General features: G+C 60.7%; 4 protein-coding genes across 6 annotated transcripts in view; 1 reads left to right on the plus strand and 3 right to left on the minus strand.

Moving 5' to 3' along the window:
• Positions 1–3,480, minus strand: part of CARNS1 (carnosine synthase 1) — a 5,690-nt gene extending 2,210 nt beyond the window's left edge. Inside the window, exons 1-6 of the mRNA XM_007450457.1 lie at positions 3,132–3,480; positions 2,237–2,326; positions 1,500–1,987; positions 1,114–1,288; positions 944–1,029; positions 40–271 (exon numbers count right to left, since the gene is read on the minus strand). Of these exons, the coding sequence (XP_007450519.1) occupies positions 40–271; positions 944–1,029; positions 1,114–1,288; positions 1,500–1,982 (976 nt within the window). The 5' untranslated portion in view covers positions 1,983–1,987; positions 2,237–2,326; positions 3,132–3,480. The remainder of the gene's footprint in view (positions 1–39; positions 272–943; positions 1,030–1,113; positions 1,289–1,499; positions 1,988–2,236; positions 2,327–3,131) is intronic.
• A 7,834-nt stretch (positions 3,481–11,314) lies between these two features.
• TBC1D10C (TBC1 domain family member 10C) lies at positions 11,315–16,598 on the minus strand. The gene is made up of 9 exons (XM_007450437.1): positions 16,459–16,598; positions 15,616–15,715; positions 15,283–15,390; positions 15,090–15,196; positions 14,767–14,881; positions 14,031–14,096; positions 13,644–13,833; positions 11,962–12,116; positions 11,315–11,662 (listed from the first exon to the last, which is right to left on the minus strand). The coding sequence occupies exons 1-9, from the start codon at positions 16,596–16,598 to the stop codon at positions 11,315–11,317; spliced, it is 1,329 nt and encodes a 442-aa protein (XP_007450499.1).
• A 1,235-nt stretch (positions 16,599–17,833) lies between these two features.
• On the plus strand, positions 17,834–21,168 carry PPP1CA (protein phosphatase 1 catalytic subunit alpha). 2 transcript variants are annotated; one of them, XM_007450435.1, is made up of 7 exons: positions 17,834–17,991; positions 18,508–18,639; positions 18,791–19,021; positions 19,649–19,753; positions 20,198–20,421; positions 20,504–20,638; positions 20,719–21,168. In XM_007450435.1, the coding sequence occupies exons 1-7, from the start codon at positions 17,937–17,939 to the stop codon at positions 20,827–20,829; spliced, it is 993 nt and encodes a 330-aa protein (XP_007450497.1). In that variant the 5' UTR covers positions 17,834–17,936; the 3' UTR covers positions 20,830–21,168. The 2 variants fall into 2 exon arrangements, with proteins under 2 accessions (XP_007450497.1, XP_007450498.1); XM_007450436.1 differs by lacking the exon at positions 18,508–18,639.
• Positions 21,169–21,792: 624 nt separating this feature from the next.
• Positions 21,793–26,354, minus strand: part of RAD9A (RAD9 checkpoint clamp component A) — a 6,268-nt gene continuing 1,706 nt past the window's right edge. The window contains exons 6-11 of one of the 2 annotated variants that reach the window (XM_007450434.1): positions 23,861–23,967; positions 23,661–23,770; positions 23,507–23,571; positions 23,278–23,415; positions 21,976–22,183; positions 21,793–21,888 (exon numbers count right to left, since the gene is read on the minus strand). In XM_007450434.1, coding sequence (XP_007450496.1) covers positions 21,793–21,888; positions 21,976–22,183; positions 23,278–23,415; positions 23,507–23,571; positions 23,661–23,770; positions 23,861–23,967 — 724 coding nt within the window. Of the gene's footprint in view, positions 22,184–23,277; positions 23,416–23,506; positions 23,572–23,660; positions 23,771–23,860; positions 23,968–26,354 lie in introns of both variants that reach the window. The other variant, XM_007450433.1, reaches the window with a different exon arrangement.

The raw sequence follows: 26,354 nt of genomic DNA on the forward strand, positions 1-26,354 counted from the left end.
CCCCCCCTCCCGTCCCCGTCCCGGGCGGCCCGCACTCACCGAGGAAGTCAGTGCGGACCTGGCGCCCGCCGCGCTGCTCAGCGCTCAGTCCGGCCTCCAGGGTCAGCACGGCGGCTAGCGCGGCCTCGGCCGCCGCCTTGACGCGCTGCCGCACGACTGCCACCTGCGAAGCCTCACCCAGGCCGCACTGGGCCAGCGCCGCCTCCAGCGTCCGTGGCAAGGAGCTCTGGTGCCGCAGAGGCCGGTCCCCACGGCCCACGCTGCACACCACCTGGGCAAGGTGCGGCTCAGGGGGCTGGTCCAGGAGGAGTCCGCCCAGGACTATCCCCGGCCCCAGCACACCTTCCCCTATGCCACGATCCAGGCCACACCCCTCACTGGACATTCAAGTCCTGTCCTCCAATGTGACTTACACTGCCCGTCTGGTCCCCCGGGGGGACTCTACCCAGGCTTCCAGGCCCAGCTGGGGCCTCTGCTCCCTAAGGGCTCTAAGCATGCTAGTTCCTAGTGCCTACAGCCCTGGGGGCCTGTCCCACCCTGGTGGGCTTAGCCCTAGAGCTCCCTGAGGGCAAGCTCTAGGGCTCCCTCTCAGCCTGGCCCAGAGCTGTGTACCCAGGAGGGTCCCTAAGCCTCCCTCCTAAAGGGCTCCAGGCCCTGGAGGTTTGTCAGGGACCCTGGGTCAGCCTCTTCTGTGGGGAAGAGCCCTGGGCCCTGGTACCCAGCATGGGATACCAGGTAGGGCTCCGGATGTGGGAGGAGCACAGGAAGGGTTGGAGAGGAGGGAAGGTGTCAGACGAAGTCCTCTCAGAGATAACCAGAATCCTCCGCCGCCCCCCCCCCCCCAAGATTTTGTCCTCTCTCTGCCCAGGGGCCCTCATCAGCTCAGTGGAACTGGGCTGGGGTGTGGCAGCAGGGGCATGACCTGGACCTGAGCCATGCTCACCTTGCTCAGCAGGGGCCTGTCACCCTGTGTCCGACAGACCACAGCACAGATACGCAGAGCCAGCTCAGGGCCAGGCGGGGGGCTGCCTGGGGGAAGGCGGTGAGGCCTGAGCACAGAGCAGCCAGGAGGCCGAGCCATGCCCCGCCCCGGCTGGCACAGGCGGCCCTCACCTGGGAAGGGCAGCCGGGCAGGTGGGCCTACAGCCTCCACCAGCACACTCTCTTCCTCCTCTAGCTTCTCCAGCAGTGCCAGCACTGTGTCCACCACTGGGCCCAGCTCAGCTCGGGGATACAGACGCATTGCCGGCCGCCCCCTCCAGCGCCAGCCACTGAGCTTCATGGCTACCTGCAACAGGCAGGGGAAGGGGGCCTCCTCACCACCCCACGTACCTGCAGGGTGGGACGCTCATACCACAGGAGCTAATGAGTAAACTGAGGTAAGAAGGCAGGGGATTACCACAGAGATGGGGGGGGACCGCTTCCCAGCAGGACCCGGTAACCCTCCACGGGTCCCCTCCTGCTGGCCTCTGCACAACCCCGGGGGCAGAGCCTGTTACCTGCAGGGCATCACCCAGGGCCTCGGAGTGCAGGAAAGCCCCTACTTCCGCCTTCACCAGTGTCGCTTGGCCCTCTTTGCCACTCAGCTCCACCAGCCGTAGTCCCGGGCTGGCATCCCCTCCCCTCAGCAGTGCCGGCGGCTTGTAGGTGAAAGCCAGGGTAGCTGGTACAGCCACGTCACCCTGCCGAGCTAGCAATCGCCTCGTCAGCAGCCGGTCCTCCAGCAGCCGGGCCAGCTCGGCTGAGGCTCCTGTGGGGCAGGTCAGGTCGCGAGCGAGCTCAGCTGCCTCTCGACCCCGGCCAGGCCCCAGCCCCAGGCCCGCCAGGAAGTAGGTGGCGCGGCGAGGGGGGACAAAATCGTCCAGGAATGTCAGGCCCCCCGGGTGGAAGCTCACGGCCTTGGAGACCAGCAGGGCTGCCTCGCCTGGCTTCCCTGGTGCTGGCACCTTTGTCAGCCAAGCAGGGGACAGGCAAAGGAGCATGTTTCCTGTGGGCAGAGGGAAGAGGGTTGCTGGCCAGGGAAGGCTTAATGCCCCCATGCCCTCCACCTCCAGCCTGGGCCCCTGGGTAGTCGGGGGCAGCTGCTCCCAGAACCCACCCCCACTCGGAGTAGGGCAGCTGGCCCGGTGGAATGCAGGCAGTTGCCAGGGTTGGCGGGTATTTTGGGATGTGGCCGGGCCAGGGCAGGGCTGCCCTTTCTGTAGGAGGGGGTGGGGGAACTTGGGCACACACTCACCCGGGCTCTGGACCCCACCCTCCAGCAGCAGAGACAGAAAGGTGCTGGGGGATCCCAGAATGCACAAGGTCACCTCCGCCCCAGGACAGCCTTGAGGAAGAGAACATTGCCAAGCTCACCAGGGGCTCCCCTTGCTCTCTTTCCGCCCACCTTTCCCCACCCCCATAGCCCTGCCCTCACCCTTGGACCCCCAGGTCCTCCCCGGGTATCGGACGAGAAAAGTAAAGGGGACAGAGGGAGCTGGAGAGCGAAGGGGAAGCTGCCTGCCCACCTTGCCCTCTGAGGCTAGCTCCCTTCCCTCTGCAGCTGGCCTAGAAGGCACTGGAGGCCGGGTGACTGGAGACGTGGGTTCTGGCCTGAGCTCTGCCACTGACTTTCTGTGTGACCCTTGGTCCCTGTGCGGTGGGGGGAGGAGTCTCTGCACCTCAGTTTCCCAGTCTGTACAATGGGACCCAGTCTGTGATGTTCACGCACTCTAGCTGTAAGCCCTCTGTCCACACAAAGTCTTTTGTGGCTGCCTGATACAGAAAACAGATAAAGCAGCGGAGGAATCCCGGGTCCCAGCTGCTAGCTGCCTCCACCCCAGCTCCCAAGACACTTCTGTAGAAGCCCTGGCCCCACAGAACATGGACTGCAAATCCCAGGGATGGATTTTCTGGGAGTGGGAGGGAAGCCGTGATCTCTGACTTCACTGGTGCCAGATGCCCTTTGAAATGCCTGCCCTCCAGAGGTTGACTGGCCTTGTCTCCCTGGCTTCAGACCAAGCCAGAGACTAGGGGAAGGGGCTGACCTTGACAGAGATGGGAAGCAGGCCGGGCTGAGGGTGCCTCCCTCCTCCTAGGGGTGCCCCCTCCCCCCCCCCAGGGGTGCCCCCCTCCATGGAGCCTTCGGGCACCTGTGCGGGGCACCTGGCTGCGGTCTTGGGTCTCCGGAAGGCCAGCTTGCTGCAGACAGCTCTGCAGGAGACTGTAGTAGTGGACAGTCCAGGCCCGGGCCTCCGCCCCCTCGGGGGAGCCCTTGCAGTCCAGGGCCACGTCATGGCGCCAGGAACCATGGAAGCAGCCTGGGGGTGGCAGGCCAGAGCCCCCACCCCATGGGCCCTCCTCTTCCTCCAGGTCCTTGGAGCCCAGCGGGGAGTCACACTCGGGACCCAGCGGATCCAGGGACAGCTGAGGGAGGCAGAAATGGCGGGTCTTGGGCAGGGTGGGCAAGGGGTATATTAAGTCACCCAAGGGTATAAGTCCCCCACTCGCCTAACCTTGGGCAGACACTGTCCTAGGAGCAAAAGAGGATGGGTTGGGTTGGGTTGGGGGATGAAGGCCTGTCACCAGGGACATGTAAGTGGGAGTGCTTTGTAAACTGTATGTGCAGTGCCCCAGCGGGTGGGAGCAGAAAGCAATGCACTGCTGGCTGGATCACTGCCCCCTCATCCCACGCCCAGGTCTGCCCCAGCTTGGTTCAGAGGGGCAGAGGTTTTTTGCCGGTTTTGTTTATCGAGGCAGCCCTGGGACCTAAAACAGCCCTGGCACGTGCTGTAGCTGCTCAATGTTTGATGACTGAAGAATAAGTGAGCAAATGAACCAAGCAATCACTCCTGGGCTGCTCTCTTTTCTCTGGCCTCAGTGACCCATGTACCACCGTGGAGTTCTGCTGAGACCTAAATATGTGGGTGAAGCTGGTCCACGGTCATCTCCATGCAGGCTGGAGAATCTACCATACGCCCAGTCCTGGGCCAGGCATTAGTAAGGAAGAAGCTGGTGCCCTTCTTTTCAGATGTTCTGAGTCATGGAAATGCTCACTTTAGATGAAATCTTACACCCTGCCCCTCTCTGAGGCTGGCTGACTCCCAAATGAGGCTGCTCAGAAGCTCACTGTGAACACACGTGCAGACACAGGTGGGCCTGTCCTCCGGGGGACAGGCTGGGCCTCCTTGGACAAGTCGTGAGGTTTCTTTGGGACTTGTGGGTGCCTGGTGCCTGCCCTGTCCCCCCTCCCCGGGGTGCTGATGAGGCTTGGACCTAGAGAATCACCGTGGTCATTGCGAGACAGCATACTGCAGGCAGCCGGGAGGGCAGAGGTCTGGGCCTCAGACCTGGCCTGGAATCCCGGTTCGCCGGTGCCAAATTCTGAGGCTTGGTGCCCTTTCTTAGGAGCTGAGGCCCCTAAGAGCCCAGAATGGGTTCACTGCTATGTTCCCAAACTTAGAATGGGGCAGGGTGCATGGTAATAATAAGTTGCAGGTTGAATGAATGCCAAAGGGGACCAAGAGTGCCCGCCTCCCAGAGCTGATGGGGGAGAGAGGCAGTGCCTGGCACACAGCAGCTGCTTGTCCCATGGCACACAGAGTGGGCGGTCAAGGGGTGTGTGCGCAGCTGGTCACGGGTCTGTCCGCACAGGCAGCCCCAGGGCTAGGCTTTTACGTGCCCGATGCCGTCCTCCGGGCCCTCCCTCTGATTAGGGTCTTGGGTTTTTGTGGGGAGGGACCAGAGGAGACTCACCATCTCACAGGTGGAGAGGCTGAGAGACTGATGGAAGAGACTGACAGAGAGAGACAGAGGAGGGAGTCAGGGCGGCGGATCTCTACCGCAGAGCCCAGCCCCTAAGACTCTGGGTCAGAGAGGCGGCCGCGACCGCGCGCCGCTCTCCTGTCCCAGCCAGGAGGTGTCCAAGGCTGCCCCACCCCCACCCCAAGGAAGCAGAGGGATTTCTGACGCCCGGACCCCATGGGGCCCGCACCCCGAGCTCACACATCCCAAGCTGCGCGGGGCAGGGCCGGGGGTCCTGGCGCTCAGCCCTTCCAGCCGGGGGCGCGCCGCGTCCCCGCGCGTGTGTGCGCGCGTCTGGGAGGGGTGTGCAGGCGGTGTCGCGGGTCCCGCTGGGGGGCGCGGGCGCTCAAGGTCCCGTCCCCGCGGCCCCTGCCCCGCAGCCCCCTCCCTGGCTCTCCCCGGGGCGCGGGCAGCAGCCGGGGTACCTGGCGGGCGGCAGCGGCTCGGCGGGGCTCTGCCGGGCTCGGCGGGCGGCGTGCCTTAGAAGGTGGCCAGTCAGAATCAGTTCTGGAAAAGGACTGATGGAAGTTATTCAGCCTGCTGAATGGACATGGCTTGGTGGGCGGCGCGGACCCGGCGGGACTCGGCGGCGGCGGCACAGCGCCCGGCCGAGGTGGCGCCTCTTTATATAGAAGCGTCCGGGGCATGCCCAGTGCCAGGCGCGGGGCGGCGCGGGGCGAAGTGGCCCGGCCCCACCGTCCTCCAGCCGGGGGACCCGGCAAAACCTCCGCCACCCATCCTGAACCTGGGGTCCTGGGGTCCTGGGGTCCTGGGGGTGGGCGGGCCCGACCCTGCCAGAGGCAAGGCGCCGGGGCGCGGGGGGGGGGCCAGGGAGAGACAAACGGAGGGACAGGCAGAGGGACAGACAGGAGACCTTCGGAGACACAGTAAGTCGAACAGTGGGCCAGGTTCTAACGGATAGCGATCGTCAGAGGGGCTCACAGACTAAGGGGCCGCGGTAAAGAAAAGACAGAGGACAGAGGGGGATAAATAGAGAGAGACCCATAATGGAAGAGAGATGGAAAGAGGATAGAGGGGGAGGGGAAAGCTGGAGCCGGCAGAGACTGGTACCAGGGCTTGCCCTCAGGGCTGGGGTGGCCAGGAGAGCGGCTGGAGCACACAGTCCGGAGCCCTGACCTTGGATGGAGTCCTGAGCTCCCCAGCACCCGGGGCCGCAGCTGTCTGCCAAGGAGCACTGTGCCGTACGGCAGCAAGCACTCCCAGAAAGACCTTCTTGAACAGGGGTCCCTGTACATCTGCGAGGTCCCCTGCTCATCTCTCCCAGCCCCTCCAGAGTAGTGGCCACTAGGTAAGAAGCCCCCCACAAGGGCAGTCCCAGTTCCCTGGGATACCCTCTGCCCTGCTGGGGGCCAAGAGGGAAGAGGGTGGCCAGGCTGGGAGTTCCAGTGGGTCTGAGCACAGCAAAGGAAGGGGCTTGTCTACACGATCTGCCCTGCCCATCAACACCCAGGTCAGCTGGACATCCACAGTTATACCCACAATCTCCCCAAAACGCACATCCTTACCCCCAGGTGCACCCATCCAAACACCCACAAAAGCACACCTCAAGAGACCTGGATCACAGCCACATATTCACCCCAAGAAACACACCCAGAGATTCATACCCTCGCAAGTGTTGTCCCACTAGGTGGATTCTGATCCTAGATCCAGCTGTGGCGCCTGGGCACCTCCGCTTCCTGGCCTGACTGAACCTCCCTCTCCTCCTGACTTAAATGGGTCTAGTTACCATCTCATAGGACTGCGGTGAAGCTTATCACAGCATCCTGAGCCCAGCACGCATAGGCTATTGTTGCAATTCTCCCACCTCACCCCCGCAAACTCAGGCCCTCTCTCCAGGGACACCCCCCCCCCCCCTGTTGCCTAGAGCCTCCTGGGCTGGGGGAGGGTACTGATGGCCCCGCAGCACTTGTGGAGGCAAAGGTGGCTGCTCTGGCCCCTTTCTACAACCGTACACAGAGCAGCCTGTGAGGAACCACCCTGTCTACCAATGGAGGGACTCAGAGAGGAGAAGTGACTTACCTGGGGCCCCCCAGCCCAGCCCACATTCCCCACACAGCTTTACAGGGCTGCTCTGGGCTCCCCAGCACCAGATCCACACTCCACTCCTCCCTGTGGCCAGCTCAGGCTCCTGGAATGAGGTGCGGCCACCCAAGAAGATCCATCCTCTTGCTGAGGGGGTAGCCTGAGCTCCAGGGAGATCCACGGGAGGGAGCAGGGTTGGGGCATGGATGTCACCAAAGAGCATGAGGTCTGACACTTAACAAATATTAAAAACCAAAATCCAACAGAGTAAATTTTAAAGATCTTATCGGCTTTATCCAGCAGTTCATGAATCGGGCAGCATCCCATCTAGCAGACAGAAAGGAACTGCAGGAAGTTGTGTAAAATGCAAGACTTTTATAGGCAGAAGGGAGCAGACACAAAGAAGTTATACTTAGGCAAAAAAGTGGGTTGGTTATTGCAAGATCACTTTCTTTTAGGCAACAGCAGGGGTCTATCAGGCAGATGAACTTGCTAGTGCTGGTCAGGCCATTCCTGATTGACTGGTTTAAGATACAATTTCCAGGAGAGCTGAAACTGTAATCAAGTTATCTCGGTTTGGTGACATGGGGCTTAGCATAAGTGACTCCACCTTGGGCCTGCTGTCTAGTTTTTTGCTTTTTTTTTTTTTAACTCTTTTTAAAATTATTTATTTATTTATTTATGTTGGCTGCACTGCCTTAGTTGTGGCATGTGGCATGTTCAGTTGCGGCATGTGGGATCTTTAGTTGCGGCACGTGGACTCTTAGTTGTGGCATGCATTCGGAATCTATTTCCCCAACCAGGGATTGAACCCGGGTCCCTGCATTGGGAGCGCAGAGTCTTACCCACTGGACCTCCAGGGAAGTCCTTGCTGTCTTGTTTTTAACCCAAGCAGTGTAGCATCTGTGGACTCAGTTTTCTCATTCGCAAATGGGGATTATAGTGCATACCTTAGCCCAGGCTTGGCTAGACAGGGGGCACCTGGCAGAAGGTAGCAGTGCCAGCAAACGGTTTTCTTTTGTTTTGTTTTGTTTTGTTTGCAGTACGCGGGCCTCTCACTGCTGTGGCCTCTCCCGCTGTGGAGCACAGGCTCCGGACATGCGGGCACAGCGGCCATGGCTCACGGGCCTAGCCGCTCTGTGGCATGTGGGATCTTCCCGGACCGGGGCATGAACCCGTGTCCCCTGCATCGGCAGGCGGACTCTCAACCACTGCGCCACCAGGGAAGCCCCAGCGAACGTTTTTTTACTTGCCCCAGGCACTGTACAGAGGGCTTTAAGTGCCATATCTCACTTAACCCTGTTGGGTAGCAGTTATGAGTCTCTGCCTTTTGCAGATGAGGCAATTGAGGCTCAGAGAGGTGATGTGATTTGCCCAAGGTCACACGGCTGGTGAGAGGCAGGGCAGGGGTCTTCCCTCTGCCAGAGTGTGTGTATACATGCACACAGAGCAGTGTGGTTCTGTGCCCACTCCCAGACTGCCCTGGCTAGGCACCGGCTCTGATGGCGTTTGCCTTGTGGATGCAGGGAGGAAAATCGGGGTTGGGCAACTGCAGCTCAGCCCAGGGCCCTGAGAGTTGGGGCAAGCAGGCTGGCAGGGCAGTCTTGCTCTGTTTGTGCCAGGAGAGCCTGGAGGTCACCTGAGGCTGAGCTGGGCCAGGTAGGCGTGGGGTGACGAGAGGCAATCCCCGGGTGACTGCCCAGCTTGACTAAACAATAACCATCATAGAAATGAGACAGGTAGAGTGCTCTTGGGACTAGGGTGGGAGCTGTTATTATTCTATTATCTGTAGGAGGAGACTGAGGTTCAGATAGAGTGAGAAGGCCATTCCCACGCAGGGACTTTGCAGGGAGTCCAAGCCTGGCCTCTGGACAGTGTGGGATGGGGGGACTTATGGGGTGGGTGGCAGTCGAGATGGAGACCATGGCCCCCCACATGGGGGTCCATTTGCCCTTCCACTTCTTTGCTTGACCCCCACTCCTGTCCCCTGGGCTGACCCAGGCCGATGGACATCGCTGGGTGCCATCCCAGCTTTGGTCCCCACAGGCTGAGTACTCTCAGATGCATGCCTTGCCTTCTCTGAGCCCCTTTCCAGGCAGGTTTGTAGGGAGCTGGGGCTGCTAGGTTCACTGAGTGTGGCTGTGCAGGTTGCTCACTGCACAAAGGTATCCTGCTGAGTGGTCACTTCCCTTCTGTCTTGCAAGGGATGCATGTACCTGGGGGAGGGGCATCTTTTCCCAACTAGTGCACGGGAGCCATAGGGGGCTAGTGCAGCCCTGTGGGAACAGCGTGTGTAAAAAAGCGTTCCGACAAGGAGGGAGCTGGTCCTCTTTCCGTCTGACCCCTTGGCTCAGGCTTCCCAGATGGATGGTTGATAACGGGACCTGCAGAAGGACTGCCCAGAAAATGCTTCCCTCAGTAGACAAGGCAGTGACCCAGCCTCAGCTAGAGAGGCCCCTGCTGGAGACCACCTGCCCCAGGGTCTATATCCAGGGGGAACGACTACCACGTGGCCTGTCCTCCAGACTCAGCAGCCCTGGTGCCAAGGCTGCTGCCTTCCTGCTCCTCTGCCTTCCCAGCAGAAGAGCCGAGCGCGCACACGGAGGGCAGGGAGTGCAGGACAAATCCCATAAACTCCCCGCAGGTTCCCCCACCTACCTGCTCCCAACAGAGAGTCCATGAGACGCCCGCCCTAAGTCTAAAGCGTGGTCTAGCTGGCTCTGCCCCCCACTGTGATCCTCGGCTGGGCGCTCAACCTGGCCATCTCCCCCTTCTCTAAAGAGGCTCTCAGTGCCACCTGCAGAGAGAGGGTGTGGGGGTCTGAGAAAGGGTCCGTGAACTGCAGGGGACTGTGCTATTATTAAGCTCCAAGTACGCTAGTGGGGTGGGGAGGGGGGAGGGAGGGCTCAGGAAGCTCTCTTTAACTCACAGGAGCCCAGCCCCTGGCCCACACCCAGAACCCAGGCTGGCGCGAGACTGGGGCAGTGGGAGAGACAGCAGCCCCAGGATGGCAGAGGGAGGTGGGTGTCAGCTTCGCGGCTGTTGATGCAGGGGTAGCGGTGAACCTTGGGTCTGCACTGGGCGGCAAAGCTTTGGCCCAGTTGCCTCCCCTCCTGAGCCTTAGTTTCCCCCCAGGTAAACTTCAGCTCTGGGTCTGGACCTCTGTGAGTCCCTCCCTCAGGGAGTGGGATGGTCTGCCCAGGACCCAGGGCCTGGCCAGTCGCACGGTCAGCGCCACAAGAGTATATGTGGAGGGAGCGTGTTCCTGCAGCCGTGGCCCTGTCACTAGATCTGAGGGTGCCAACACTCCAGCTCAGCCACTGAGAAGGATGGATCAAACACTCCACCATTGCGACTTCCCTGGTGGTCCAATGGTTAAGACTCCGCGCCTCCACTGCAGGAGGCTCGGGTTGGATCCCTGGTCAGGGAACTAAGAACCCACTCCACCATTTAAGTGGGACCGCAGACACTTTCTCCGGGTACTCCCCCTCCCCCTCCCCCCTTCAGGGGAGGGCACCCAAGGAAGCAGGGAGGCAGGGCACCGGGAATGGGCCCTGCAGGAGCATAAGCCTACGTCAGAACCAGCCCCGTTGTCCTGGCGATGGCTCCTGTCCCAGGCACCTCAGGCACCCACGGGGGCAAGTAGCAAGTGTGGGAGGGGTTTCCACGGTGGCAGTCCCCAGGGGGTGCGGCTGGGGCTTAGGCAGGGGGCAAGGGCTGGCGGGCCCTTTCTCCTTTGTCCGGGCACACTAGGCCTTTGTTCTCAGCTGGCTCTCTCTGAGGATGGGACCAGGACCATGGGTGGGGGGCGTACTTGCCTTAGAGTGCCCACAGCCCTGGGGGGGATCCTGAACCAGCAGGGAGAGGGAGCAGAAGAGGGGACAGAGTCCCACTTCTGGGCCCAGCATCCACCTGGGGAGCCCTCCTCCCCCAGGTACAGAAGCCTTCCCTGACCCCAAGAGGCTGGGCACTGCAGCTTACCATTGGCTCCCGGTGCTGGTGAAGACCTTCCAGCAGCCAATGGGAAGCCTCAGTGAGCCCTGGGGAGCCAGGGCTGGGCTCGGAGGGGCGGGGCTGTGAGGGGAGTGAGGGCTGGAGGGGAAGCAGCCGCTGGTCTGCGGTTGAGGCTGGAAGGCGTTCCATCTGACTGCATACGGGCTTCTGCTCAGACTTTATTCCAGGCCTCCCCAGGAGCCTTGGGGTCCCCTAAGCCCAGCCTGTGGCCCTAACCTCACCCTCCTTCAGCGCCAGCTTGGTGCTTGCAAGGGCCCAGGCACCAGGACAGCTCCGTGGGCCGATGATGGGCCTGGGTCCTCAAAACCTCACTCTCACCTTCCTTCATCCTCGAGCCTGACACAGTCCACGGGAAAGAAGCTGAAGCATCCATCCCAGCTGTAAAGTGCGGTGCCTACTTTGAGGCTGGCATCCACCATTCAGGCAATTGGGGTTGGGGGACCCTGAGTCTCTGGTACCCTCAGAAGTGGGACCTTCAGAATCGGGTGTCCAGGGAGGAGGTGGAGCCTCGATGGGACCTGGCAGGGCTCTCGATAGGGGGGGCCCTGGACCGAGTCAGCAGCCCATGGAAAGTCTTGCCTCGGGTCTGGGGCTTGCGCCGTGGCGGCCTGGGCTCTTCCGGGGGCTGAACCACGATGCGGGGCACCTCGGGCCTGGTGGCTCCCCGGGTTCCTGCCAGCTGCTGGGCCTCAAAGATGGCTTGGGCCCCAGGCAGGCGGGCCTGCGGCCTCGGGGGTGGCCCAGATGCCGACGCGGGCAGCTGGGCCAGCTGGGTCTTGATCTCCCGCTTCAAGTCCTGTTCGGACAGGGCCACGCTGTGCACCTGTGGGGAGCAGTTGATACTGAGTCTGCCTGGCCTGGGGGAGGGCAGGAAGCGATGAGATCCCTGTGGGGCGGGCAGGACACAGCCGCAGGAAGTGGCTGAGGGCTGAGGGGCTGACAGACAAAGAGACTAAAGGAGCCACAGAAAGCCACTTGAGGCCTGGGGTTTCCACATTCTCTGCTGCTGAGAGGACAAGAACTGAGCCCCGGTTCTTACTCTGACTTCCCCCTGTGGGACTCAGTTTCCGCAACTGTGCAGGGGGGCTGGGCCATCGCAGAGGGCGGGCAAGGGGCACGCACCTGGGGCATGAAGACCTCCTCCTGCAGCTGGGTGGGCGGGATGGCTCGAAGGGCGCCGAGCGTCTCCAGGAGCCCCGGGCAGGCCTGGCGCTGTTCAGTGGTGCCCAGTGCCAGGCGTACCAGTGTCAGCCCCACGCGGAACAGCACCTTCACACCTGCAGGCCGGGGGCTCACTCAGTTGGGGGGCCAGCCCTGGGCTTCCTCAGTCTGCACCTGAACCTGCCCTCAACCAGACTCCTTCCACCCTCCTGCAGCTCTGCTGCCGTGACCCAATGACTGAGAGCACGGTGGCAATCTGAGAGCTCTGGCCAGCATGTCTCAGCGGCCACAGACACTTCTGGGCAGAGCAGCCTGCCAGGAGCCAGGGGCTACTGAACGCCTCACGCCAAGCCTTCTCATTCTGGGCCTCAGCTCCTCGTCCCTCCAAGGAAGGGTTGGGTGGTGACGTGAAGGCCTTTCCAGCTCAGACCTGTGACCTTCCGATTCTAGAAAGATTCTAGCCAGAAATCCTCACCTCTAAGCCAAGAGCACAGGACACGCGTGAACACAAACACCCACACACGCACACACACACACATGGGTGTGAACTTGAGCCTGTTCCCGGAGCCTCAGAATTCCTTCCTGGTAGCCTCGGGTCTGCTGAGAACAGCAGTCAGGGGACCAGCGAGGTCTGGGGACAACTGTGACTTGTAAAGGGACAGCAGCGACTACTAACGGTGTCACCGTTATGAAAGGGAGCCTGAGGCAGAGGGCAAGGGTAGCTCAGCCACCCTGACGGGGGGCCCTGCCCTGCCCCGCCCTTGAGGTCTGAGTCTGCAGGGGAGGCCACGTAGATGGCAACCTGGACACCCGTGGCCAGAGCTCTAAGCCAGCCTGAAGCCAACTGGGCATACAGTAGGTGCTCAATAGATGTACCGATTGATTTCTACCAGCTTTTGGTTCAACCACCCCGCTCTGGGCCTGGCATCTCTCCCATGTCCGCGCCCCCAAGTCAGTTGTGTGCGGCCTGGCCTCCCCACCTCCACACTGGCCCTGCGAGCTTGCCTCTTCCACGGAGCAGCCGCGAGCGCCTCTAAACGGCCCTCTCCTCCTGCCGCCCCCACACTCTGGCGCATCCTTTGTTTTATTTTCTTCACAGAACTTACGACAATCCATAAATATCTTGTTAATTTAGTACCGTCGCCTCCCATCCCCGCTTCCACCAGAATGTAGGTCTCACTCACTCAAGTGGCCCTGGCTTCCAGAGCAGCGCTGGCCTCCGAGAGCGCTCACCAAGGGCCCGTGGGGCTCCATCAGCCATGCCCCCACTGTGCCCAGTCCCTGAGCTGTCTCACTGCTGTGATCTCTACAGCTCCTGCCCTACCTACCTTGGGGAAGCGCCCCCCGACTCCAGCCCTCCCCCAAGCAGATGGTGCCCTCCCTGTGGTGGTCTCACTGCTGGGGGTGGGGGCTATCATTCATTACATTGGTGATCCATGGCCAAGGGCTGGACCGTTTCCCCAGAGCCACAGGGCGCTGTCACCCTCAGCACACCCCAGCACCCAGACCCCAGGCCAGGACTGGCAGTGGCGGTGGGGCAGAGCAGAGCTGGCACCCTCATCCCCTCTGCACACCAGGCACCCGAGGCTCCCGGGCCCAGTTCCCACGCCTGCCCCCACCCACCTGGCCAGCCACCCACTCACCCTCGCTAAGGAAAGCGTCCCAGACACGCAGCACCGTGGGGAAGGGCAAGGAGCGGGCGAAGAGGCACAGGAACCACTCGGGCAGGTAGAGCAGGGGCCCGACGCCCACCTGCTGCAGGTGCTTGTGCACACGCGGGAGCAGCCGCCGCAGCAGGGCCGTGAACACCTCGGCGTCCAGCTGTACAGCCTCCTGTGGCCACGTCCGGCAGCATCTCCACTCCCGGTCCCCAGGTCCCCACCCAGTCCTGTTTTCTCTTTTGTTTTACATCATTCTGGCTAGAGAACTGTTTATTGGAGTTGTTCCTCCCCCTCCCCCTCCCCCCCCCCCCCCCCACCCCCCGCCCAGCCCCTCCCTCTGTGCCCTCTGGCCCCATCCCAGCCTCTCACCATATGGGGCCCGTAGTAGCCAGGGAGGTAAACCTCGCAGATCTGTACCAGGCACCAGAAGGCCTCCTGGGGGCGGACACAGGCCTTGAGTGCCCACCGCAGAGGGGACCACGGAGGGGACCACAGGGCGGGGGAAAGGGGCGCAGGGGTGACTCTGGAGCCAGGAGCCTGGACTCAGTGCTGGGGCTGGTAAGGAGGGGCAGGTCTTACCAAAAAGCTTCCCATTGCCCAGACAGAGGCCTACCAAGGGGCGTAGGGAGTTGGAAGTCACAGGGCTCAGGGGGTTGAATTTGAGGGTCACAGGGTAGGGGCTCACTGGTCAAGGCTAGGAAGGGTCCCAAAGTTCAAGTCTTGGGTTCTTGGGGTCACTGGGGTCAGGGATCATGGTCACAGGGTTCAGAATCAGAAGTCATCAGGTCAAGGTAATCACATCCAGACTCCTAGATCATTGGGGCAACTGTCAGGGCTCAGGGTTCCGTGTTCCTGCAGTCAAGGTCGTTGGGTTTGAAGGTTGCTGAGGGTGGTGGTCATGAGGCCCTGGGTCACTCACTAGGACAGGTTTGGGTAGGAGTCAAGGATCCCAGGTCCCTGAGGCCAGAGTTCCTGGGGATGGAGGGGTCATGGGTCCAGGGCACAGGATTACTAGGTCCCTAGGTCACCAGCGTTGGGGGTCATGGATCACTGGGGTTAGGGGGTCAGGGTCTTGGGTCCCCGTAGCAGGGTTGAGGGCACTCACCTCTGGGGGCAGATACATGAGCAGCACGGCAGCCACAGGGCCCTGGGCCTGGCAGTAGCCCTGCTCCGGCCGATATAGGGTGTAGGCCTTGAGTACCTGGAGGAGCCCCTGCTGCCTGTGCCAGAAGACCCCGTTAGGGGCCAGTCCTCCAGGCATCCCTTCCCCACCCTCTGGCAGCCCTTGCCCAGGCCTCAGCCCCCTGAGGGCCTTGCTGGGTCCTCTGAGATGCAAAGATATAAAGCTGGGGCCGGGGGAGGGGGTACTAAGCCAAAGCACCTGGGGGGTGTGGGGCTGGGGGTCCCTGGGCATCACTGGCCTCGTACCCGTGACCCTGGGGTGACACAAACATCTCATGCAGAGGGAACTGGCGGTGCAGGTCCCTGCCGATGGTCTCCATCCACTGTGGGTCCCCAGGGGCCTCAGCCAGTTCCTGTGGGTGGACAAAAAGGTGAATGTGAAGGCCCAGAGTGGTGAAGGGTCAGGGAAGGGAGGTGGGACCCCTGCCAGTTCCCTCACCCGATAAGTGTCACTGCTGTTCTGCTGACACACGTGGGCCCCACACAACAGGGGCCAGCACCGGGCCCGCAGGGCCGAAGGGATGCCTTTCCGGCACTGCATCTTTACCTGTGAGTGAGACCAAGGGACCCCGTTAGGCCAGCCATGCCAGCTTTCCCCGCTCCTGTCGGCAGGCCCCAAGCAAAACCTGTCATCAGGCAAGAGCCACTTTGGGTAGCAGGGAGAAGAGGCAGGAGGTCCTGGGACACGGGAGGGGTGAATTTTGCCAGGGCATGGGCCGAGGCAAAGGGGGCTGAGCCATGGAGGCCCGGGTGGGACCACTCTCCCCCTCACCTTCTTGTACCGCCGAGACATGGTTTTCTCCCAGTGTGAGGTCATCTCCACCCACTTCATCTCCCGCTGGCGGATAAGGTCTGCAGGAGGGTGACCTGACCTGGGGACACATGGCACAGGTGTCCAGGCGCTGGGCAGCTGTTACCCAGAGCCCACATTTGCCACCCTTCATGCTACCTGGGTGAGCCTAACTCCTGGCCCTGGAGATCTCTGGGAATCTCTGGGGCGGGGTGGGGACCTGTCACCCAGGAGTTGCCAGGGGTTGTCATGGGGACAGGAAAGGATGTGGCTCCGATGTGGGTGGAAGCAGGAGAGACTGAAGGGGGTGTGTAGGTGTGTGTTGAGGGAGGGCTTGTTGATTGTCCCCCAGGATAGGGACACAGACAAGTCATCAGGGAAGTTGGGTAGACAGAGTCCTGGACTAGAAGCCAGGAGTTGTGAGTTTGAGTCTGATTCTGTCTATGATCTGCTGTGTGACCTTCCTGTTTCTGGACTTGTCTTCCTGTCTGTACATTGGGAATGCGGAGGATTGGTGGGGGAAGAGGTGTAGGTTCTGTGATCTGGATCTGGGATTCCCTGGCCAGATTAAAAGGGGAAGAATGTTTGGCCCCAGAGGTGGGTGGAAACCCTCCGAGACTGGGAGTAAAAGAGACATACAGGAACCACCCCCCGCAGCCCTGCTAACCTTAGGATTCCATCTGGAACCCGAGAAGGGATGATAGTGGCTGAGTCCCCAGACCCGCCCAGGACCCTCGAGTCTGGACCTCACTCTAGAATTCAGCCCTCAGCTCCCACCCTTATTCCCAGCACCCCACCGCCCCACCCCATCCCTTCCCTACTTACCCTGGCTCTGCTGAGCTGCCCCCAATGAAGCCATAGCGGTCAGCCTGGCGATATGGGCCGGGCCCACTCAGCTCTGAGTCAGACCCCAAAGAGCTGGAGTCATCCTGCAGCTCACCAGGCTGCACCAGGGCCTGGGCCATGGTGCTGCAGACGCCTGATGCCATAAGCTGCAAGATGTGGGGAAAGCCAATGTGAGAGGCGGTTCCTAGCCAGCCTGGGGCCTGGGATCCTATCCAGCCAGGCCCCAGCCCCAGGACCTGACTGCGTGGTCAGAGGGAGCAGATTTCAGGGTATCTCTCCAAGCCCCTTCTGTCCCCTCTTCTCTTGTGGGGTGGGGGTGGAGCATGGGGCCAGAAGTGGCAGAAAGGCCAGGCCCCTGTCCCCTGCAGCCCAGCTTACCTCCTTGCTGCACCTCACCTCCTCCTCTCACTTCCTCCTCAGCCACAGCTTCGGCAACCAGCCTGGGGGCCCCTCCTAAGTGCGTGTGGGGGGGTAGTTACCCCTTCCTGTCCCGGGCTCTTCCGGCCTGCCCCACTGGCCCTGGGCCATGGGCTCCTCCCACCATCCCGGTGGGCTGGGTGGGTGCAGGCTTGGGTTCCTGTGCTGGGTGTGATGCGGCCAGGGCCTGCCAGAGGTAGAGAGGGCAGGCTGCCTCCAGATTTGAGGTCACTGGCATGTAAAACACTCGATTCAGGGTCCAACGAGTATCACGGTGTATTTAGTGTTTGCTCTTTACAAAGTAATACTTTCAACACGCACACAATGTAGCATTACTACGCTACTCAAAAGGCAAGGATGAGATATTACAAAAAGTAATAATTTAGCATGCACCACAGGCAATGTGGACCAAAATGAGCTCGGAGTTCAGCAACAGGTGTCTGGATCTACCTAGCCAGTCGCCCGAGGGCCCCAGACTCAGGAGGCAGAGGTCCTCCGTGAATCTGAGGCTAACTCTTACTATCTTTGAGCCTCAGTTTCCTCTCCTGCACTTCAAGGGCTTAATCTGCACTGTCTGGGGAGACCCGATGAGTTACCAATGAGGTCACACCACCTTCCCGACCAGGACAGAAGTGGGCAGGACTGCTTAGCCCCTGAAAGAGAAAAACAACTTCCACATTACTTCCGACCGCACCTCCTCCGAACAGCCGAGGGTAACTCCTCGAGGGCGGAGCTAGGCTTGACCTCGCCCCATGAAGCCCCGCCCACCGTGCAGGCTCCGCCCCAGACACACGAGTCAGTCCAAGTCCGGTCCCCTGACCGAGGCCCCGCCTCCCGGGCCGCCGCGACCCCTGCGCCCGGCGTCCGGCGGAGGCGCTAGAGTGCAGGGGCAGCGGGCGGGGCGGGGCGGGGCAGGCGGCCTAGGAGGCGGGGCGGCGAGCCGGGGCGGGCGGAAGGAGCGCCAGGCCGGAAGGAGGCAGCGGGAGGGCGGGAGGCAGGAGCGGGCCCGGAGCTGCTGGGGCCGGAGCGGCGGCGCCGACATGTCCGACAGCGAGAAGCTCAACCTGGACTCTATCATCGGGCGCCTGCTGGAAGGTTGGCCGGGGCAGGGGAGGTGGGCGCCGGCCGCGCCCTGGTCCCCTGCCCGGCCCGGAAGTGGCGCGCGGGTGGACTTGCCCCTCCCAGGACCAGCTTAGATTGGGCGGGGACGGGCCGCGAGGTCCCGTGGCCGCAGGTGCCCCCCTTCCCAATCGCGGCGCCCGTGGGAGGCCTGGGGTTGCTCCCCTTGCCAGAGCAGGGCGGGGGGCGCACGGGTTGGCCAGGGCTCTTGGGGTTAGAGAGAAATCCGAGAAGCCTAGCCACCCCCCCCCCCAAGCATGTTCTGAGATTTTGGCAGGCCTCCGCGCACAGCAATCCCCTCTCGAGTGTCTTGAGGGTAGTTGGGGGTCTCGTCCCTTGAGGCGGGGGTCCCAGGAGGCTCAGCAGCAACAGCTGCCCCTGGGCGAGGTGGAGCCCGGGAGGCCCAGGCGCCCCCCAGAAGTGCCTATGGGGCTACCCATGTCACCCACCCTCTTCTTGCCCGAGGGTCCTGATGCCTCATTCCACTCCCAGTGCAGGGCTCGCGGCCTGGAAAGAATGTACAGCTGACAGAGAACGAGATCCGTGGTCTGTGCCTCAAATCCCGGGAGATTTTCCTGAGCCAGCCCATTCTTCTGGAGCTGGAGGCACCCCTCAAGATCTGCGGTGAGCCCCCTGTCCAGGCCCCTTTGCTTCCTGAAAGTGGGTACCCCCCCCCCCCCCAAAGTCCCTGGATCTCTCCTCCCTTGAGTCCAACCCTGGCCCTGGGTTCAAGTTTAGACTGCATCTAGTGCTGACCTGGTTCTCTGGGTCACAGGCGACATCCATGGCCAGTACTACGACCTTCTGCGGCTGTTCGAGTACGGCGGCTTCCCTCCCGAGAGCAACTACCTGTTTCTGGGGGACTACGTGGACAGGGGCAAGCAGTCTTTGGAGACCATCTGCTTGCTGCTGGCCTATAAGATCAAGTACCCCGAGAACTTCTTCCTGCTCCGTGGGAACCACGAGTGTGCCAGCATCAACCGCATCTACGGCTTCTACGATGAGTGTGAGTGGGCTGAGCCTCTGGGGCTGAAGGGTTCTCCCGGCCATTCGGCGCGACCCTCGTGTTGACCTGGTGGCTGGGATAGCAGTGTTTGACAAACACCTGCTAGACTGAGCTCCGTGAAGGCAGGGCCGGGCCAGTTCACGTCTCTCCGCCCTGCCCTCCTGGCGTGGGTCCTGGCGCTCAGGAGGGACGTGGTGAATGGTTGCTTACTGAAGGGCTGCCAGCATTCTAATGCAGGGCCTTGCCTGCCGACACTCCCCTCCAGTGCATCCGTTACTTAAGCACTTAGGATGCCTGTCTGGACTGGACTCTGTTGGCCAGAAGCTGAGAGAGACCAGACCCGGTCTCGGCCTGGCTCTGCTCATGTGCAGGGGGTGGGTGCCAACCCTGAGGTTGCTCCAGAACTGGAACTCGGGGGTTCCTGTGGACTCAGCTGCTTTAGAATTCCTCCTGGGAGGCAGTGGGGTGAGGGTTGGCCCGGGGTGGGGGGCGGTTCCCTTCTTGCCTTCCATTCTCTCCTCCCAGCTGTGTCTGAACAACACACAATGTGCCCTGGAAGGCCCAGAGACCCACACTGAGGGTGGGGCAGACAGGCCTTCTCGTGAGCCCTCTCCTTCCTCTGGGCAGGCAAGAGACGCTACAACATCAAACTATGGAAAACCTTCACTGATTGCTTCAACTGCCTGCCTATTGCTGCCATTGTGGATGAAAAGATCTTCTGCTGTCACGGGGGTGAGGGCGGCTCTGGGCCGCACGGCGAGGGAATGCTTGGCCAGGACGAGCCTGGCCACATCCCTGGGGGATTTGGGACAGAAGTGTTAGCTGAAGGACACATTCTCAGCCACCTGGAACAGCTCTCCCTGGAGTCCTGGTTTGGATATCACTTCTCCCACAAAGTCCCCCCGCACCCCAGCGTTAGGCTGCACTCACTGTCACGTCGTGGCCTCGGCTTCTTGCGTGGAGTTTGCTTGTCTTTTTCCAGGGAGCACTGTGCTCCTTGAAGGGACGGGGACTTGAAGAGGCAGAAGGCCATGAGCTCTGTCTGTCTAGGCTCCCAGGAATCCAGGAGAGGGCGGCGGGTTGGGGGAACAGAGGCTGATTGGCAAATGCTTCCTGGAGAAGGGAGGGCCCTTGTTTTGAGGCTTGAGGAAGTGACCTGCCCCCGGTGCCCCCCAGGCCTGTCCCCGGACCTACAGTCCATGGAGCAGATCCGGCGTATCATGCGGCCTACAGACGTGCCAGACCAGGGCCTGCTGTGTGACCTGCTGTGGTCTGACCCTGACAAGGACGTGCAGGGCTGGGGCGAGAATGACCGTGGCGTCTCCTTTACCTTTGGAGCTGAGGTCGTGGCCAAGTTCCTGCACAAGCACGACCTGGACCTCATCTGCCGGGCACACCAGGTGGGCTGGCAGCTCTGGTCTGGGCGGCGGCGGGGGCCGGGCAGCAGCCCCTGCTGAGCTAACTGCCCCCACCCTCGTCCAGGTGGTAGAAGACGGCTATGAGTTTTTTGCCAAGCGGCAGCTGGTGACACTCTTCTCAGCTCCTAACTACTGTGGCGAGTTTGACAACGCAGGCGCCATGATGAGCGTGGACGAGACGCTCATGTGCTCCTTCCAGGTGGGGGTGGAGATGGGGATGCAGGGGGCGGGGGGGCCCATGGCTCAGCTCCATGAGCCTGACCAGCTTGCCTCTTTTAGATCCTCAAGCCCGCCGACAAGAACAAGGGGAAGTATGGGCAGTTCAGCGGCCTGAACCCCGGAGGCCGGCCCGTCACCCCGCCCCGCAACTCCGCCAAAGCCAAGAAGTAGCCTCCGTGAGCCCACCCTCTGCCCCAGGTGGTGGATTGTACGGAAATCACGTGGCTGTGAGGGTTCGTGCTGGCCCCCGAGGGCCACCCATCACAGGGAACACGGAGCCTTGGTGTATTTTTCTTTTTTTTATGAATCAATAGCAGCGTCCAAACCCCCAGGGCTCCTTCCACCTGCACCTGCAGTGGCTGCAGGCAGGATCCTGGGGCTGAGGCTGCAGCTCAGGGCAGAGCAGGGCCAGATTGTGGGTCCCCAGCCTTGCTTGGCCTCAGGGCTGGCAGCCGGATCCTGGGGCAACCCATCTGGTCTCTCGAATAAAGGTCAAAGCTGGATTCTCGCCACGGCATCTGTCTCCCTTGTCCCAAATGCTGCGCCTGGCGACCCTTCTGCCTAGGGCCATTTGGGAGGCTTGCTGGGCATGGGGCCCGAGCGAGGGAAACACCAGCCACACGCTCAGGTCACAGGGGCCCTTGGAATTTCCAAGCCAGGGCCAGAGAGTTTTGGAAAAGCAAGCAAAACAGTGTGTGCCGGCCACAGGGGATCCCCGAGGTGTACCCAGGATCTGAGGGAGGGACAGGTCCTGGTTGGCAGAGAAGGTGGGTCAGCAGGGGCCAGCAGCCCCACTGAGGCTTTTCTCTTAGGGAGGTGGGCTTAGAGAACGCAAGCCCCCAACCCTGCCACATGGCTGGATTAAGAGGTGAGGGGCCTCCCAGCAGGTGGCAGATCAGCACCAAGACTGGGAACAGACATGATGGACTGGGGGCCGAAGGGAGACGACAGGACCCAGGCCAGTCACAGATAGCGGAGCAGGGCCTGGGGGAGGCGGCAGGACCAGCCGGCTGAGCTCCAGCACAGCCCACCTGTACCACCCACCTGGAGGGGAGCGGGCCCCGCCCCTGGTTGGCGCTGGGAAACGGGGAGGCTGGGGCTTCCTCTGGTCCAGTCCTCCAAGGACCTCTCGGCTCAGCCTTCCCCCTCGCTGTCTTCAGCCAGCACTGGGCTGGGGCCCTGGGGAGAGTGTGCAGGGGCCAGGATGGAGCCAAAGAACAGCGAGCGGAACTGGCGAGAAAACAGAGGAAGCGAGTGAACTCTGGAGGCTGCTCCCTCCGCCTCCCATCCCGGCCTGTGTCTCCAGCCAGCCCCTACCTTCTTGGGTGGGGGAGTCCCAGGCACTGTGCTGGGCTCGGTGTCATCTTCCTCCTCTGAGTGGGAGCCAGGGCTACAGTGGGGCTGGAAGCCAGGTGAAAGGGAGGTGGAGGGCAGTGTCCGTGAGCCCTCACTGCCCACAGTGGTTTCCATGGCGATCATGTAGGAGTCAATGTCATCAAGGGCAAAGTCGTCCAGGTGGGGCGTGCTGTAAGCAGAGACGGCTTAACAAGGGCAGGGAGAGAAGACGGGGAACAGAGGCAGGGCCCCACCTTGGAGGGCTCAGCGGGGGGGGGGGGGGGGAAACATTGAGCCTCTAGATTGCATTCCAGGAAAATTTACTAAGAGATACTCTACAACTAGAAATATTCACGTTAAGTTATTCAACTTTAAAGATAAAGAGTTCTTTAAGCATTAAGGTAAAAAGCAAATTGGCCATAAGAAGGGAAACTATCAGGGTGCCTCAGATAACTGCACTTAACTTTTTATTTTGAAAAATTTCAAACATACATAAAAATCGAAACAGTTGAGCAACAAACACTCATATATCCTTCACTTAAATTCTTCAAATGTTAATATTTTGCCATATTGTGATATATATGTACTTCAGAAATATTATTGTATATTGCAGGGGGGGGGGGGGGGGGGGCTGCAAAAGCCCTGTGACCGTTGGTGACCTCTTGGTTTTATTACTTCCTGATTTGGTGGGAGGGGAGAGGATGCCTGGGGTTAAGTGGCTGCTTCCTGGAGGGGGTGGACCTGGAATCCTTTCATCAGAGTTGAGGTAGAGGCCTGAGGGAGGCATCTTGGGGGCCGGTTTAGCTCAGCTGGGGTAAGGGAGCAGCAAGTCCTGTAAGCTGGGCCACCTGGGGCCCAAGCCCGTACCTTCCCAGGGGACAGGAACCGGAGAGCACTGGGGCCCAGGGACATGCTGGGCAGAGGGCCAGGCCAAACTTCCTCTGCTTAAACTACACTGGGCCCATCCTCCCCAACCCACCTGCCCTTTCAGCCACCGGCTTCCCCAGTCTCAGGCAGCCCCCCGCTTCCCGGCAGCCCTTTCCCTCCTTGGCCTGGGAGGAGGCTCGGAGGGGAGGCCTCAGCCAGAGAAGGAAGCCAGCCCGACCCTGGGGACACTTGCCTGGGTAGGGGGAGTCTCTGAGTACAGCTGCCCCGGTAAGGTTGAGCCTGCAGGGCTGGGGCCCAACAGGAAGTGGGAGGAGGGGAGGCTCAGACACTGGAAGCAGCAGGCTCCCCAGGGTGCACAGAGGTGGGGAGGGAGGAGTGGGTGGGCAGCGCTCTCACCTGTGGGCCTGAAGCTGAGGCGCTGGCCGCTGGAGCTCCGGGGCATGCAGGTCCTGGGGGCGCGGGTCCGGCTCTGAGAGGGTGGCCAGGACAAAGTGGCCGTCTAGCAGAGAGTCTTTGATGGCAAAGATGGCTGGCCTGGGCAGGTGACGGGTCCAGGTAAGGTCAAGGCCCTTTGGCTCCTGGCATCCCAGAGCCCTCCCCTCCCTGTCCTGAGGCTCGGAGTTACCTGCCAGGGCCATCGAAGTAAATGCTGAGAGACAAGTTCGCTGACTCGGCGAAGCTCAGGAGCCCCTGGGAAGGGAGAGGCAGAGCAATGAGGCCCCGCGCGGGGCAGGGAGGAGCAGTGGACCGGGCAGTGAGTGCGTGGCGGGCAACCTCACCCGGAATTCCTTGAGGCAGAAAGTGATGGCCACCCCTTCCTGGGCCTGCAGCTGCTGGAAATCCTCCCCGCCGATGCTCATCTCTGTCACCATGGCTTTGACGGCGCTGTCTGTGGGGACAGCAACAGGAGGAAACCTGGGCCCTGCCCCATCCCAGCCCATCTCTGCCCCCTGCCCCAGGCCACGTCTGGCTCCCTCACCTGCCTCCTCCTGGTAGCTACGCAGGATGATCCTGTGGCCACGGCCAATCCCCAGCGTCACTTCGGCCAGCGCAGGGGGGAAGGGCAGAACAGCCTCCCCCAGGACCCTGTGAGGAGGGCACAGCATCACCCCAAGACTCAGCCCCACCCAGTGGCTTCGCTCTCAGGACCTGAGGCGGGACGGTGACATACACCAATGTCCAAAGGGAACCAGGCCAGGCCTAGCATGCCCCCAGGGAGGACAGGAGCGGGACATGGCCCCTGCCCCGTCCAAGGCTCCCAGGCTGTCGTGGGAGGAGAAGTCCACTTGCAAGAGACGGGGAGGACAAGAGCAGAGCCCACAGAAGACAGCAGGAAGCACAGGCTGTTTGCGCTGAACCAAACCCGGCGGGCAGCACCTGGCCACCCAGGGGCGGGAGACCAACCCCACACTGTCTGCATAAATGCGGCCTTCAGAGAGAGCCCTCAGATCCTTGTCTAGAAAAGACACATGCCGATAAACAGTTACAGGTGAAATAACATCTGGAATTTGCCTCAAAACACTTGGGACAGGAACTGGCGGCTACTTTTATGTGAATTTAAAATTGCCCATAAGAAAAAGAGAAACAGGGGCTTCCCTGGTGGCGCAGTGGTTAAGAATCCGCCTGCCAACGCAGGGGACATGGGTTCGAGCCCTGGTCCGGGAAGATCCCACATGCCGCAGAGCAACTAAACCCGTGCGCCACAGCTACTGAGCCTGCGCTCTAGAGACCGCGAGCCACAACTACTGAAGCCCGTGCACCTACAGCCCGTGCTCCGCAACAAGAGAAGCCACCACAATGAGAAGCCCGCGCACTGCAACGAAGAGTAGCCTCCGCTCACTGCAACTAGAGCAAGCCTGCGCACAGCAGCGAACACCCAACGCAACCAAAAATAAATAAATTTTAAAAAAAGAGAGAAACAATTGCTTTTTTTTAAGGTTTTTTTTTTGGTATTATGTGTAACAGAGACAAAATTATTTAAGTCAATAAATTTTTAAGGAATTTCACATGTTCTGATTCTTTCCACTGTCAATCACCTTAGTTCCTCCAAACTCATAATCTTCAAGATAAAATAGGCTTTTCAGAAATAAGCTGTCATGTGAGTCAACCCCCAGTTCTCTTAGCTGGGCTTCTTTGATCTCCAATGGAATATGGACACACTTCAGAATTCCCCACCTGTAATCTCCGGGATCCAATTTCCTCAAGTGATTTACTTTAGGACCATGTTTAGGGTCAGGAGGTGGATCTGCCTGGTTCTGAATTTGACACCCTCTAAAAATGTACTAGGTTCAAATCACATTCACTCCTAAGCCATCACACCCTAGAACAGTACAGATTGTTGGGATACGCCAATACCTAAGATAAAAAAAGTCTGACTGTTTTTCCAACGGTGTAGGTTTACGGAAAAAGCCCCATCAGGATAGATCTCAACACAAGTGCTCTTTTTAAAAAAGAAAGAGAGGGGCTTCCCTGGTGGCGCAGTGGTTGGGGGTCCGCCTGCCGATACGGGGGACGCGGATTCGTGCCCCGGTCCGGGAGGATCCCACATGCTGCGGAGCGGCTGGGCCCGTGAGCCATGGCCGCTGAGCCTGCGCGTCCGGAGCCTGAGCTCTGTGATGGGAGAGGCCGCAGCAGTGAGGGGCCCGCGTACCGAAAAAAAATAAATAAATAAAAAAATAAAAATAAAAGAGAAAAATCCTCAAGATACAGACCACAGATTGATTTCCCTCTTTCTCTACCCAAAGGGATCCTGGGCAGTGCTGTTTCAACAGAACTCAGAAAAACAGAAAGTCAGGACCCAAAGGGACCTTGAGGTTACAATGTCCTTCGGCTACCAAAAGAAAAGAAACGAGACCTTGGGTTACTTGGATGCAAGTGGCACACAGCGTGTGGGCGAGTGGGAGGGGAGCCACTCCTCTCTGCTCTTGTCTTCACCAGGGACCTTTGCATCTGCTGGAGTCTCCTGGGCCCTGCATGGCCCCTCTGATTCCCCAGAACAGCTCCATCTCTACAGCTGCTTATTCAGGCAGCCCCTCCTGGATCATGACTTCCCCGCCTAGCCTCCTTCCTTGGCCTCCTGCTGGGACCCCTCAAGGCTAGAGCCCAGCCAGGTAGGAAGAGAGGCTGCCCTTGAATGGGGATCATCCCAGAAGGATGACGAGGCCAGAGAAGGGTCATGAGTCCCTGAGCCACAAAAATTAAGGGACCTTCAAAGGTGTTCAGGCCAGAGAAGACTTGAGGGCAGGCCAGAGACCCGTTGTCTGACAGAGGAGTCAGAATGGGTCTGAGTGGTCAGAAAACCAAGTCAGACCTTTGAGGTGGAGAATACAGACTCCAGAAGACAGTGAGGAACATGGAACAAGGGAGCACCCAGCCCCTCCTCACTCCAGCCTCTGCCATTAAAGAGCCAGGCAAGGACCTGAAAGCAAACCGGGTTGGATAAACTCCTTGAGGTCTACAGAAGCCCTGTAGGG

This window comes from Lipotes vexillifer, unplaced genomic scaffold (assembly GCF_000442215.2).
Source record: "Lipotes vexillifer unplaced genomic scaffold, Lipotes_vexillifer_v1.1 scaffold1477, whole genome shotgun sequence".
NCBI lineage: Eukaryota > Metazoa > Chordata > Mammalia > Artiodactyla > Lipotidae > Lipotes > Lipotes vexillifer.

Coding starts and splice junctions, on each gene's coding strand:
- TBC1D10C (XM_007450437.1), bottom strand. CDS start 16,598: ATGGCCCAGGCCCTGGTGCAGCCTGGTGAGCTGCAGGATGACTCCAGC. Junction 15,716..16,458: donor GGCAGCTCAGCAGAGCCAGG/GTAAGTAGGGAA, acceptor ATGTGTCCCCAG/GTCAGGTCACCCTCCTGCAG. Junction 12,117..13,643: donor GGACGCTTTCCTTAGCGAGG/GTGAGTGGGTGG, acceptor CCCGGCCTGCAG/GTGTGAAGGTGCTGTTCCGC.
- PPP1CA (XM_007450435.1), top strand. CDS start 17,937: ATGTCCGACAGCGAGAAGCTCAACCTGGACTCTATCATCGGGCGCCTG. Junction 17,992..18,507: donor CATCGGGCGCCTGCTGGAAG/GTTGGCCGGGGC, acceptor TTCCACTCCCAG/TGCAGGGCTCGCGGCCTGGA. Junction 20,639..20,718: donor CGCTCATGTGCTCCTTCCAG/GTGGGGGTGGAG, acceptor TGCCTCTTTTAG/ATCCTCAAGCCCGCCGACAA.